A 13,432-nucleotide genomic window follows, 5' to 3' on the forward strand; every position below is an offset into this window, starting at 1 on the left:
CCTTATTTAAGAAGCAAAGATGTGAGAGAGAGAAGAGACAGAGATGTGAGAAAGAGGAGAGAGAGACGTGAGTGTGTATGTAAGAGAACAAGAAAGAGAGAGAGAGAGTATTTTTAAGAAAAAGATGAGAGAGAGAGGGAGAGAGAGAAGAGACAGATGTGAGAGAGATGAGAGAGAGGAGAGAGACGTGAGTGTGTATGTGAGAGAAATAAAGAGAGAGAGTGAATGAGTGTGTGTGAGTGAAAGAGAGTACATGAAAAGGAAACTATACAAAAGATTGAGAGAAAATTAAACAGAAAAGTAGGCTTCCATATTTAGGGAAGAGAGAGATGATCACGTGAGAGAATAAGATTTGTAGCAATTTTAAAATACAATTAATGTATAAATAGTATTTCAAATAATTATATTAATTCAATTGTAATCATATATAATATAGATGTATTTTATCATGTGTTGTTATTTTTTTAATGTTTGTGTAATATTACATAATATTTACATAATTAGTAACTTTATTTTCTATGGAGTCCTACAATATATTAGAAATATCTTCTATTAGAAATTTCGTGATAGTATTTACATGTTATAATTCAAAACTTAAAAAGTAGAAGTCTATGTTATAGAAAAGATGCGCCACTATCCAATGTTTTATCCATATCAACGTAATTTTCTCTAATTTATTAAGCTTTATTTTCATAGGTTGTTCTATTAAATGAGATTATGTAAAGTTTCGTGCTGCCTTACTAGTTAAGATTAATCTATATTGCATATATAAATTTTATATGCTAGTTTGCAATTTTACATACATAGGTGCCAGACGTGTTGAGTAACTCGACCTCGCCCTATAAATTGTTCAAAGTATAGAAGAATGTTAGAAAATACTAAAATTTGGTAAAAAAAACCAATATATTTGTGAGACATATATTTTTAAAATTTTATCAAAATATTCATGAACTATTTAACCTATTATATATTTATAACTATTGCAACCCATTATCATGTACTTTTTAATAGATATTTTGATATTAAATCAAATCTTACAGGAAAAATATTAAATAGTTCAAATTTCAATTTTTCTAAAATTTTCAAGTTAGAAATAAAATATTTCAATGATCTACTTTTTATAGATTTTTTTCACCCTCTTTTGAACTTCTAATGATGTTTACCTCTTTTAATTTTTTCTGATTTTTAACTATTATTTCCTTTATTCTTTTTTTCCTTTTTTTTTAATTTTTTATATTTTGTGAGGCCTGCGTAACTCAACCAAGTCAGCTCCCCCCAAAGTTTGAGTACTTTTCGGCATTGGCCAAGGCGAGCTTTAAAACATTGCATATTATTAATCATTTTGAACTCAAGAGGACCCGCATTATTGACTTTTTAAATCTAATTTTATAAATTATTATTTACAATAAAAAATAACAAATAAAGATTAAACAATAATCATATATGGCCCAGTAAACGTTCTATAATTCTCATCAGTTCTTACTTCCAATGGTTGATAACAATTATGGTATCCTTATACCAAAACAAATAATCTTGTTATATATATTTCCATAAAAATATTAATGATGATCACTAAGATTTTAATAGCAATGGAAAACTAAGGCTGAGAATATCTTAGATCGGGTTCGGATCCACCAGATTTGGATCCAGATCCAAAAAGTGCATCGGATTTAGATTTGACTATGGATCCGATTGGATCCAAATATTCAGATCTGGATTTGGATTCAAACCTATATATAGGATCCAGATTAGTTCCAATTTTGTCTATTATAAAGTCAAAATTTAATTGTAAAAAAAATAATTATATATATATTGTATATATAAATTAATAAATATGTACATTATATTATGTATGTATGTGTGTGTGTATATATATAATTTTAAAAAGGTTTGTATAGAGTTGAGGCTCTAAACAATCAAATTGGAACCCACTTTCAAATAGTGTCAAGAAATATGGTTTCAATACTGGAAAGTTTTGTAATAGTCTTAAATTATATTTTCATCTTTAGTTAAAAAATTTAAAGCTTAAAAAATAATTTAGATTCCAGCAGATCTATGAAAACTTGAAAATTGATGGTAAAAAAATATGTTACAAGATGTACCATTTCTAAAACTTGAAATCCATTTTTTTCGCATGTCCATGCATCTTGATGTCGAGATGATCAATTTGAGGATATTTAGGCATCAAACAACCTCTTCTGGTGAGAGTTTTGAGTTAGGCTCTAATTGGATTGTTTAGAGCTTAGGCTCTAATTGGATTGTTTAGAGCTTAGGCTCTACATAAACTTTTTCCTTTTAAAAAAGAACTAGATCGGGATCCACCTGCACTCGAATCAGACCCAAAGTACTATTCAGATCTAAATTTTAGATCCACATTTTGGATCTATAACCAGGATAGGATCCGAATTTGAGATTTCGGATCGGGACCGGGTAAATCCTCAGCCCTAATGGAAAACATTGCAAAATAGTAGCATTATTGAGCAGGCCAAATAGATTGCACATAAGCTTTGCAAGGGAAAATGAGAAAAAGGATAGAGCATATGCGGATAAAAGGATATGGGAAAAGATGCTCAATATCCTTTAAAGCCTTCCCATTGGTTCTCATCCTCACGACCCATCTTAACCACACGTTGCGCAAAATCTTCTCCACCGCTCCTTCCTCTACAAACAAACCTCTCTATTCGTCGAGCACAACCCCAATTCCTAGGTAGAGAGAGAGAGAGAGAGATGGCTGCTACAGTGGGCACCAGCAGTGTGGTAAGACCATCAACCTTTCTCCTTGGACAGGGGAAGACACTCAGTCCTCTCAGGGACAACATCTCTTTTGGCAATGGAAGGTTTACCATGGTAACTAACTCTCTCTCTCTCTCACACACCCACATTCTCACACACCCATATCCACACTCTCTCTCTCACATACCCACCCTCTCACACACAAAGCTCTCTCTCTCACATACACACACTCTCACACACACAAAGCTCTCTCTCTCACATACCCACACTCACACACACAAGGTTCTCTCACTCGCATGCCCACACTCTCACACACACAAGGCTCTCTCTCTCACACAAGTGCAAGTTGTTTTGGTGTGCCTATCAATTTTTTCAAATTTCAAACATTATTTGTATACCATCCATGGTAGTAGTGCTAATCCGTGTTCAAAAAGTCCGACCGGGTTTGAAAAGCGGCCAAAGGCCGGGTCCGAGTAACTGATAAACTGGCATGTTCAATTTAAAGCATAATAAAGCACATCTAAATGATGAAGTTGACAGAAAAAAATGAGTTTTAAAATACTGAATTGTTGGTACTTTTTTAATTTTTTTGAAAAAAATGTGAAAAAAATATTCAAGGCCAAAGCACTTTCCGATCTATGATAAAATGACAAAAATAATAATTACAAATAAATCTTTTATCTTTTGGGATTTATATATATATTAAATACCGTGCCCCACTATCAAAACCGAATCGGGCCGGTTTGACCGGCTGGTTCGGAGTTGGACCGGCCGACTTTGGGATCACCTTATACTTTGAGCCTTTTTCAGTGTGCTATAAGAAGGGGGGAAGATGCTACAAAATTTAACGTAAGAAGGAGATAGAGAGAGAGGGCCGAAATCAAATTTCCAATAACTCCAAAAATTGGCCAAAATTTTCATTGAACCAAGTTTTTAGAGCCGACAACCAAATCTTATACCTTGCTCTGAAAATTCAATGCCAATTAACTGTCTATAATGGACGAAAAGAAATCGATTTCTTTATTGAACTGAAACTGAAATCTCTTTTCGTGTTTGAATTGATTGAAGGGAAATGATCTATGGTATGGACCAGACCGTGTCAAGTACTTGGGACCCTTTTCGGCACAAACCCCTTCGTATCTCACCGGAGAATTTCCCGGTGACTACGGATGGGACACTGCCGGCCTGTCTGCGGATCCTGAAGCCTTTGCAAGAAACAGAGCTCTTGAGGTAATTTCATATATTCCAAATAATATAGTTGATGTTCTATGAATTCTCGCTAGATTTTGGTTGCAATTCATATAAGAAATGTAATTTTGACCAAAATTAAAGATTTTGGTTTCTGGGAAACGACCATAGAAAATAAAATACAAAGACATTTAAAGGAACTTCTGGAAAAAAAAAATGAAGAAAGGAAGTTCATATTTTCATTCTGTTCCACTAAATAGATTTTTATGAACTTATGCTCTTATAATTTTAAAACTTTATCGCTTACATTTTTCTTTTACAAAATTGATTACCCTTTAGCTTATATGTATACTATTTAGCTGAGCTTTTGCTTATAAAAAATACTTGTAGGGGATATAAAAAAAAGAAAAAAGTCTCTTTTCATCAAGAAAATTAATTTTTCTTTCAAAAATCTAATGATCCTCTTGCAAGATTTTTCAGATAAAATTGAGGACATTTGCACTAAACTGAATCCAGATTAAGAGCATTGTCTGCTTAAAGTGCAGGAATGTATGAGACAGATGTGATCTTTCCCTCGTAAAAATCAAGATAAATAAATAAATTTTCCTTCTCTTTCGTGTTTCGCATTTTTTATTTTTGAAATATGCAAAGGGTTTTAAGTCCAGGGCATCTGTCTTGCCTACTTTTACTGCGGTTCAATAAGCTAAGAATCAAACCCAAGTTCATGGTGCTATGTTCCATTATGGCCAAAACTTGAGTTGAAAGCCCAAACCGTTGTTTCCTGCCAATATTGACTTTGTGATCCTATGAATGAACAGGTGATTCACGGGAGATGGGCAATGCTCGGTGCCCTTGGGTGTATAACACCCGAGGTGCTCCAAAAGTGGGTCAAGGTTCAGCTTAAGGAGCCAGTGTGGTTCAAGGCAGGAGCCCAAATCTTCAGTGAAGGCGGTCTCGACTACTTGGGCAACCCCAACTTGGTCCATGCACAAAGCATCTTAGCGGTCCTAGGGTTCCAAGTCGTGCTCATGGGCTTGGTCGAGGGCTATCGCATCAATGGCCTCCCAGGTGTTGGTGAAGGCAACAACCTTTACCCTGGAGGAACCTACTTCGACCCACTTGGCCTTGCTGATGATCCTATCACTTTTGCTGAGCTCAAGGTTAAGGAGATCAAGAATGGGAGGCTTGCTATGTTCTCAATGTTCGGTTTCTTTGTTCAAGCCATAGTGACTGGAAAGGGTCCATTGGAGAACCTCTTGGATCACCTTGAGAACCCTGTGGCTAACAATGCTTGGGTTTATGCCACCAAGTTTGTGCCAGGTTCTTAGATTGCTAGTGCAGCAGCATCCACAAGTGTCATTGTGAAGTGTCCATTTGATTCCCCCTAATTTGTGTGTGTGTGGGTGTGTGTCGGTGTATTGGTTTTGTAACTATGATGGTATCTCACATATAATCATGTAGTAATGTGAATGTAGTATTTAGATTTTGATTTTGAGGGGAAAGTATGAGCATCCAATACATTTGACAAATTTGGTTAATTTTTTTTTAAAAAAGAGAGGTGGCATCTTCCTGTATTAGCAACCATTGCATTTGTTTCAACGGAGAAGCGGGGATCTACCTTCTTAATAGTTAAGGAACACACAGTAATGCAAATGATATATCAGTTAAAAAAAGAAAAGCTAATTATATTTGTTCGGGCATTTTGGACAAACTTTCAAGGGTTTGAACCTTTACCCAAATTGATGTGTCTACCAATATGCTGAAGCCCAAGGGACAGAGAGAGAGAGAGAAGATCAGTAGCATGCACCTACAGGTTGAGCCATATATTGGGAAATCCTGAGAAACCGCCATCTAACTCATGGTATCGATCCCTGAGATGGACAATTTATTAGGAAATAAGTCGATTTTCTCCCCTTCTCAATTAGAAATAGAAAAAAGACATGGCTTGGTCCCAATCCTTGTTCATGGGTGAGGCCCTTTCTTTACCTTGTTAATTGAGAAAACAACACCAAAACTCCTAACAAATGCACTTGTTTCCAAATCCCTGTTGTGTAATAGGATTCTTGATTTGGTACAAATGGACCTTAATGTGCGGGCAACCATTCCAAAATGGCCAAAAATTTGAATTATTGAGGTTTGAGGCTTTGAGCTTTTTCTTTTCGATCACTTGTCTACAAGTCAAATTTCTTGGATCATTTGTATACTAACCAAATTCCCCTAATATAAAAATAATCTATACGAAAGTAAGGAGTTGAGGTTTACATTTTAGGCTACATCGCATAATATTCGAATCCATAGATAGCCAAAGAGAAGAAGAAGAAGACGACGACGACGAAGTTTGCATTATGACCGAAATATGCTATCTCCTGGTGACAGGCATTTACTGTAAGGGATCCCTGAAGTTTGTCAAATTGAGGTACCGACGCTCTACTAGGGTTTCGAGGGGATGGGGGAGCTTGTATGCTGTAGCCATGGCTTTGAGATCTAGAGATCTCCGTATGGCTTCTATGGAGAGACTTGCTTTTGAAGAAGCACTTCCCATGGATGGGAAGCAGCCAGATCCGAAGAACAATGTGGGTGCGTATTCTTTTCTTGGATCTGGAGGCAAGAACTTTACTGCTGGCTTTGGTGGTGTCAACGAAGAGGAGAGATACGATAAGGACCTGGCTTTCATGTCATTACTGGCTTTGGCGGAAAGGGCAGTCTTGAGCCCTATGATGGTGATCGACAACTAGCTGTTGTGGCTGGTGGTTTTCGCATTGTTACTGATCCTCGACCTAGATCTGAAGGTCTTCTTGACTTTAGCAATTTGGGTACTTCAAATCATATGGACACTGCCTCTTTGGGTGCTTCCAAGCCTTTGGATGTTGTCTCCTCTAAGCCTTTGAATGTTTACTCTTCCATGCCTTTGGGTGATTCCACACCTTTGAGTGCTTTCAAGACATTGGACCCTTCTAAGCCTTTGGGTAATTCCAAGCCTTTGGATGTTACCTCTTCTATAGGTGCTTCCAAGCCCATGGACGCTGATGTTGGACCTTTTGCAGCTTCAAGCTTAATGTCGTCCATGATAGATGACTCTATTATGTCTTCTAAGTTTCTTGATGGCCTCATTAGCAAAACTACTTATGATCGTGAGGCAATTATGGGCCGTGCGATGGATGACCATGATGAAAACCTCTCCCCTCATTGTGATCTTTCGTTGGGTGTTGATAAATCTCATCAGCTTTCTGTAGACGTTGTTGTGAAAGTGTTTTTGCGTGAAAGTTATAGCAACTTGAGTCATGATGATGGTGGTAATCAGAGTATTGCAGCCAATGAAGAAGCCCATGGAAGTTAGGCTCTACAAATTGATGGATTTGGTGCAGGCTTTCCTATGGTTGCTGATGCACATGGCAATCATAACATCGGCAGAGTGATGGCTGAGATTACTATGCTTCTGGTAGTCTTGCTGCTGAGGGTGTTTTCATGAGTACTCATGGTCCTCTACATGAGCTTTCTGGTGGTATTGTGGCTGGGTCTTTGGACATTCTAGTTGATGAATCTGGTGGGGTCTCTATGATGGATGATGCTCTTCATAACATCGACAAAGTGGTGATTGATCTAGGTATTCTCGTTGATAAGGATATATCTATGGGTGCTCATGGTCATATACCTGGGTTTTCTAGAGGTATTATTTTGAATAATGACTCACTTCATGGTGGTTATGTGGGAGTATGCAGGTGCATGGGTGAATCATCAACGTCTACTGCTGGCAAAGATGTGAGGGGAGGTCATAGTCTTAACCTTTCATTGACCTCTAATGCATATTTGAAAGATAAAGGTAAGGGCACTCTCAACTCATTATCTTTGAATGATCATAGTGTTATCAATGAATTAGATAAATTTCCTCCTTTGCGGTCTGAATCTAAGAACTGTGAGGGGTCTCTTGTAACCCCTAATTGTTGGGACCCAGAAAGCCCATGGATCTTCTTTTTGGAGCAAAAGAATTCCAGAATAGTGTTTGTTATTTTGACAATTTGGACATTACACCAACTAAAACAATCAATGGCAGATGTTGTGTGCAAATTGAACTGGAGCTCATTAAGTCTTGCTTTGAGAAATGGGAAAATTGGCTCCTAGGGTATTTCCTGGGACATAGACCAGAATGGATGTATATAAAAGGGATGTTACAGAAGACGCGGAGGCTCAAGAATGAGCTTGAAATATTTTCTATTGGTGATGGGTTCTTGATATTTAGATTTAAATCAAAATAGGAAATAGAAGTAGCACACATTGGTGGCCCTTGGTTTGTAAACAAAACGTACATGACAGATTGTCCCAGTGTGGATAAAATTGCAAACCTTCCACTCATTTTCTGAGAGCTAAGGATTATATTTTGTATTGCGTCAAGTGTAGGAAGGCCCATTTTTATGGACAAACCTACAAAATTGCGATCGCGACCAATGATCTGTGTTGCAATGGATGTGAGTAGCTCATGTTTAATGGATGTGTGGTTTGATATCCTGAACAAGGAGTACTAGCAAAAGATTGTATACGAGTTTATACCATCCACTTGTTCAAGATGTAATAGAATTTACTTATGGTGGATTTATGCCGATAGAAAGGTAAAGCAGCTGAAAGAAAGGCAAAAAATTATAGTGGAATAGTTATTGTGTTACCCTCGGGAGAGGAAGGATGGAAAGTCGTCAAAGGTAGAACACAAATGATTTATAAAAAGATGGAATTAGTGATTGATTATAATACCTTTCAGGCCCTAACTGAGGAAAAAGAGCTGGGGGATCTGACTGCAGGGGATCACTCGGGCTTGTTGCATGGTGATGGAGTTTTGAATGGTGTGGCATTGGCTATGTCTTGTGTTGACAAGGATATCATAAATGCTAATAGTTTGCGCAAAGAGAAAGTAGAGAGAGTGACAGGTGCTGTTCATAATCTGAGCGATTCGTAGATTAAGGTTTTGGAAGTTGCTGAGTCGGGTGGTATTGTTGAGAATGAGATGCCATCGTCTAGTAATGGTGAGGGTGAACTTGCATCTACGGCTGCCTTACCCTCTGATGAGCGCAGTTGTGTCCAAGAAGACTTACATGGGGATTCCCATCAGATTAAGATTTCAAATGATGTTGCTTCTTTAAAGGACAAGTGTAGCATGGACTTGGTTAGTGCAATCATGTGCAATAAATGATGAGCGTTCCATGTCCTCAGCCGAATTGAAGTTTAGAATGCTCTATGCTAGATAGAGCTAATAAGGTGAAAGGTCCTAATAAACGTATGCAAGATCATATTCCTAGGGAGGGGGTAAATAAACCACTGACGCAGTCTCAAATGAAGAGATATATAATAGTTATTGGTGGCAAGAAGGGGGATTCTCTTAAGGCACATTGTCTCCCAATTTCCACAGAAAGTAAGGGTTCCCTTAGTAAGCACTCAAACTAATACAATTTCCTATGTCTGTTGTTGTTTGGAATGTAAAGGGCCTTCAAGGCCCGAGTAGATTTTATGATATTGTTACTCTTAGAAACCAGCAAAATATTGGTCTTTTATTTCTTTTAGAGACTAAATTGCCTACGGAGTTGAATCGGGTATGGTAAAAAAAATGCTGGGTTTTTACAAAAATTTCATTGCAAATGAGATTAATGAAAGATCCAAAATTATGATGCTATAGAATCCATTGATATATTCAGTTAATGTGTTGGATGTTAATGATCAAATGATATCAGTAAAAGCTACTAGAATTTGCAATGGTCGTCTATCTATAATTTCAGGGCTAGATGCCTTTAATTCAGTATCTTAAAGAGCCTTGTTGTATAATCATATGAGAACTGTGGGGGCAGCTATTTCATAGCCTTGGTTAGTGAGGGAGGATTTCAATACATTATTACATAGCTCAAAAAAAATGGGAGGGTGCAGCTCTTTACCATTAGACTCGGGTGACTTTGCCCAAGTCATGACGAATTGTGTTGTATCTAACCTGGGAGTTGTCAGGGGATGTTTTTCTTGGTTTAATAGTCAGATCAGCAGGAGGTGCATAAGAACTAGATTACATCATGCAATAGCAATTATTGATTGGGTTCTGGCTTTTTTAGAATCCAAGGTGGAGGTTCTTCCCAAAGCCAATTATGATCATTGTCCGATAATGGTAACAGTTTCTGATGAGGGACTGGTCGGTCCAAAACCATTTAAATATTTCTTGATGTGAGAAAAACACCCTGGCTTTATAGATATAATCTCTATATCATGGCAAGTTAGAGTTGGGGGCACGGCCATGTACAAGTTTGTGACTAAACTAAAAAGATTGAGGGCTGATTTGCGTACATGGAATAAGGAGGTCTTTGGTCATGTTAGTAAATCTAGTATGACGGTTAGACTCCAATTATCTTCTTTACATGATAGATTAATTTCAACTCACTTGAATGAGGCATTGATGTTAAAAGAGCAGGAGAGTACCTAGAGGCTTCAAATACTTTTGGGACCTGAGAAGAGACTATGGAGAAAAAAATCTAGACATAATTGGCTTAAGAACAGTGATTCTAATACCAAATTCTTCCATCTTTGCATTGTGATTCAACAAAGAAATGACATGATCATATCGCTGAAAGATCAGATTGGGGATTTGCTAGCTTTTGAAGATGATATTGATAAACATATGATCAGTTTTTTTGATGACTTGCTTGCTCAACATAGTGATATTGATACCATTGTGACATATATGTTTCTACCTCCATGTTCATTATCTTTGGATCAGACAACAAAGTTAGTCGAAGCAGTCACTATAGAGAAAATTAAAGCCACTATTTTATAAATGAGAGTGCTCCTAGACCGGATAGCTTCTCAGTGCAATTTTATAAATCCACCTAGGAGTTCATTAATAAAGACTTGTACATGACCCTCAAGGACTTCTTTGGTAAAGGTAAGCTTCTAAAGCAGATTAATTATACTTTCATATGTTTGATTCCTAAGGTGGATACCCCCTCTGTTATGAAGGATTTTAAATCTATTGGTTTGTGTAATGTCCTTTATAAGATTATTAGTAAAATAATCTCGAAGTATCTTAGAGTTGTCTTTGAGGAGTTCATTGACCCTAGGCAGGCTGCTTTCTTGAAGGGTAGGCTTATTTAAGATAATATTCTAATGACAAATGAGATTATGTCTCTTTGCTATAAAAATTCAGCTCGTCCTAAAATGTGTATGCAGATTGATCTGAGTAGTGCATATGATAAAGTTTCTTAGGAATTTATTGTGAGGAGGTTACATGCTTTGGATTTTTCAGATTTATTTATTTTATGAATTCATCTATGTATTTCGACTATCTCTTTTTCTATTTTGATAAATGATTCCCCTAAAGGGTTTTTCAAGGGAAGAAGAGGTCTGAGACAAGGAGATCCTTTATCCCCCTACTTATTTCTGCTAATCATGGATTTCTTTAGTATGCAACTAGACCAAGCTATGTCGCAGGGATTGATACCCAGAGCCTTCCCCTCTAAGTGCGATTATGGGATTTCTGACTTATTTTATACTGATGATGTCGTAATTTTTGTGAGGCATCTTATGCATCTGCCTCTGCAATAAAGACAATTATCACTAATTTTGATAGTACTGCTGGCCAAATGCTAACCTCTACAAAGAGCAAGGTTTTCTTCTTTAGGGTTCCACTTGGCAGTCGAGCACGGATCTTGAGAAAGCTGGGGTTCAGTGAGGATTCCTTACCTGTGCATTATTTGGGTCTACCTCTATTTCATGGCCATCTCCGGCATAGTTATTGTCAAAGCCTGGTTAGAAAGATGATCGATACGATAGGTACATGGCAAGCCTTATGTTTGTCTTATGTAGGACGTCTCCTGCTACTTAAGTCAGTCCTTAGTACTTAAGCTATTTTCTAAATATTATCTTTTATGCTGCCAAAGAAAACATCTAACATAATAGAGAGGCTTCAGAGGAACTTTCTATGGGTAGGAGTTACAGAAAATAAGGGGGTTCATCTTGTTAAGTAGATGACAATTTGCCTCCCTCAAGAGGAGGGAGGCCTGAGGATAAGGAAAATGACAGACTTCAATATTGCAAATATGATAAAGCTGGCATGTAGGATTTTGTTGCTAAGAGGGGCTGTTCTCATGTTTGAAGGGCATTTATATCTGTTTATCACAACTAAAGGATAATGTCCAATGGTGTATTAGGAATGGGCAGATAGTGGATTTCTTGATGGATCCTTGGCTATCAGAGCAGTCAATCTGGGACTCTTTATTGATGGTAACCCACAATCATGGACACTGTCTTCACATCTTTCAACTTTACTAAATAATATATGGGGTGATGTGGAGTGATATATTCTTCCCTTGCAGTCTAAGGATGATTCATTGACATGGACACATTCTGCCAATGAAACTTTCTCAATTAAATCAGCATGGAATTTTATTCGATATAAAAGCTCATCTCAAACCTTATTTCGTGCTCTTTGGTCTTTAAAATGTCACCCTCAGGCTAAGTGGTTTTCATGATTAGCTATGCATAATCCGTTACTGAATTCATCCATATTTTAGCAGTGATGCATACACATGGCTACTAATTTCCCTTTTCGTAGAAACAACGAGGACAATCTATGTCACCTCTTGTTTCATTGTCCCTTTTCATTGGTTGTTTGGCGATATTTCACTTGGCGATGTGGCAAGAGATTTGTGCCTGGTACTACTGTCCTTGATATTATTCGTTGGTAGTTAGCCTTTAAATTCAAATCACAGGGGTTACTTGACATCTGGATGGCTATTTTTTTCACAACAATCTGATATCTATAGGAGAAGCAGAACAAATGACTCTTTAGATTTAACGCTCTAAGGAGGGAGCAAGTTGTAATACGTATTACTACACATGTCGAGGCTCTAGCAGAAGTTAAAAAATGGGCTTTCCATATGTAAAAAAAGGGGGTTATTGAAAACTTATAGATCAATTGGCACCAACAGAAATCCTCAATCCCAACCGCATGGTCATTTCTAGAGGTTCAGTGTTATAAGTTGAATATTGATGGTGCGTCCTTGCACAATCTTGGTTTCGCGGGAAGGGGTGAGGTCATAAGAGCTAGCAATGGTGGATTTGTAGCAGTGTTTGCTAAACACGTTGGAGTTGCTTCTAATAATTATGTAGAATTTCAAGCCTTGAAGAAAGTATTCTGTTAGTTATCCATATAGGTTGCTTCCCGATACAGATAGAAAGTGATTCATCTTTGTTAATAGATATTATTCATGATCGTTGCAGCACCGCATGGAAATGACGAACAATAGCTAACAATTGTTCAAGGCTCTTGGCACATATGTAGACTATTGGTCATATTTTTCGAGAGGCGAATATGGTAGCTGATGCTCTAGCTAATAAAGCATCAGCTTCTACAAGTGCAACAATTTGGCGCCGTCGTCCGCCAAACTTCATTTCTCTTCTATTATTATATGATTTGATATAATTGCCCTATCATAAGGTTGTAAAATAGTATGTTCTTCCTTTTTCTATTAATGAAAGGTTCGGGTAGGGG

At 37.2% G+C, this 13,432-nt stretch overlaps 1 protein-coding gene across 1 annotated transcript; it reads left to right on the forward strand.

The window, feature by feature from the left end:
- Window positions 1-2,703: 2,703 nt before the first annotated feature.
- Window positions 2,704-5,450, forward strand: LHCB3 (light-harvesting chlorophyll B-binding protein 3). Its single transcript, XM_006847366.4, has 3 exons — window positions 2,704-2,847; window positions 3,802-3,963; window positions 4,740-5,450. The coding sequence occupies exons 1-3, from the start codon at window positions 2,728-2,730 to the stop codon at window positions 5,247-5,249; spliced, it is 792 nt and encodes a 263-aa protein (XP_006847429.1). The 5' UTR covers window positions 2,704-2,727; the 3' UTR covers window positions 5,250-5,450.
- Window positions 5,451-13,432: the final 7,982 nt, after the last annotated feature.

This window comes from Amborella trichopoda, chromosome 8, assembly GCF_054954075.1.
Source record: "Amborella trichopoda isolate Santa Cruz 75 chromosome 8, AtrichopodaSantaCruz75HAP2 v2.0, whole genome shotgun sequence".
Classification (NCBI taxonomy): domain Eukaryota; kingdom Viridiplantae; phylum Streptophyta; class Magnoliopsida; order Amborellales; family Amborellaceae; genus Amborella; species Amborella trichopoda.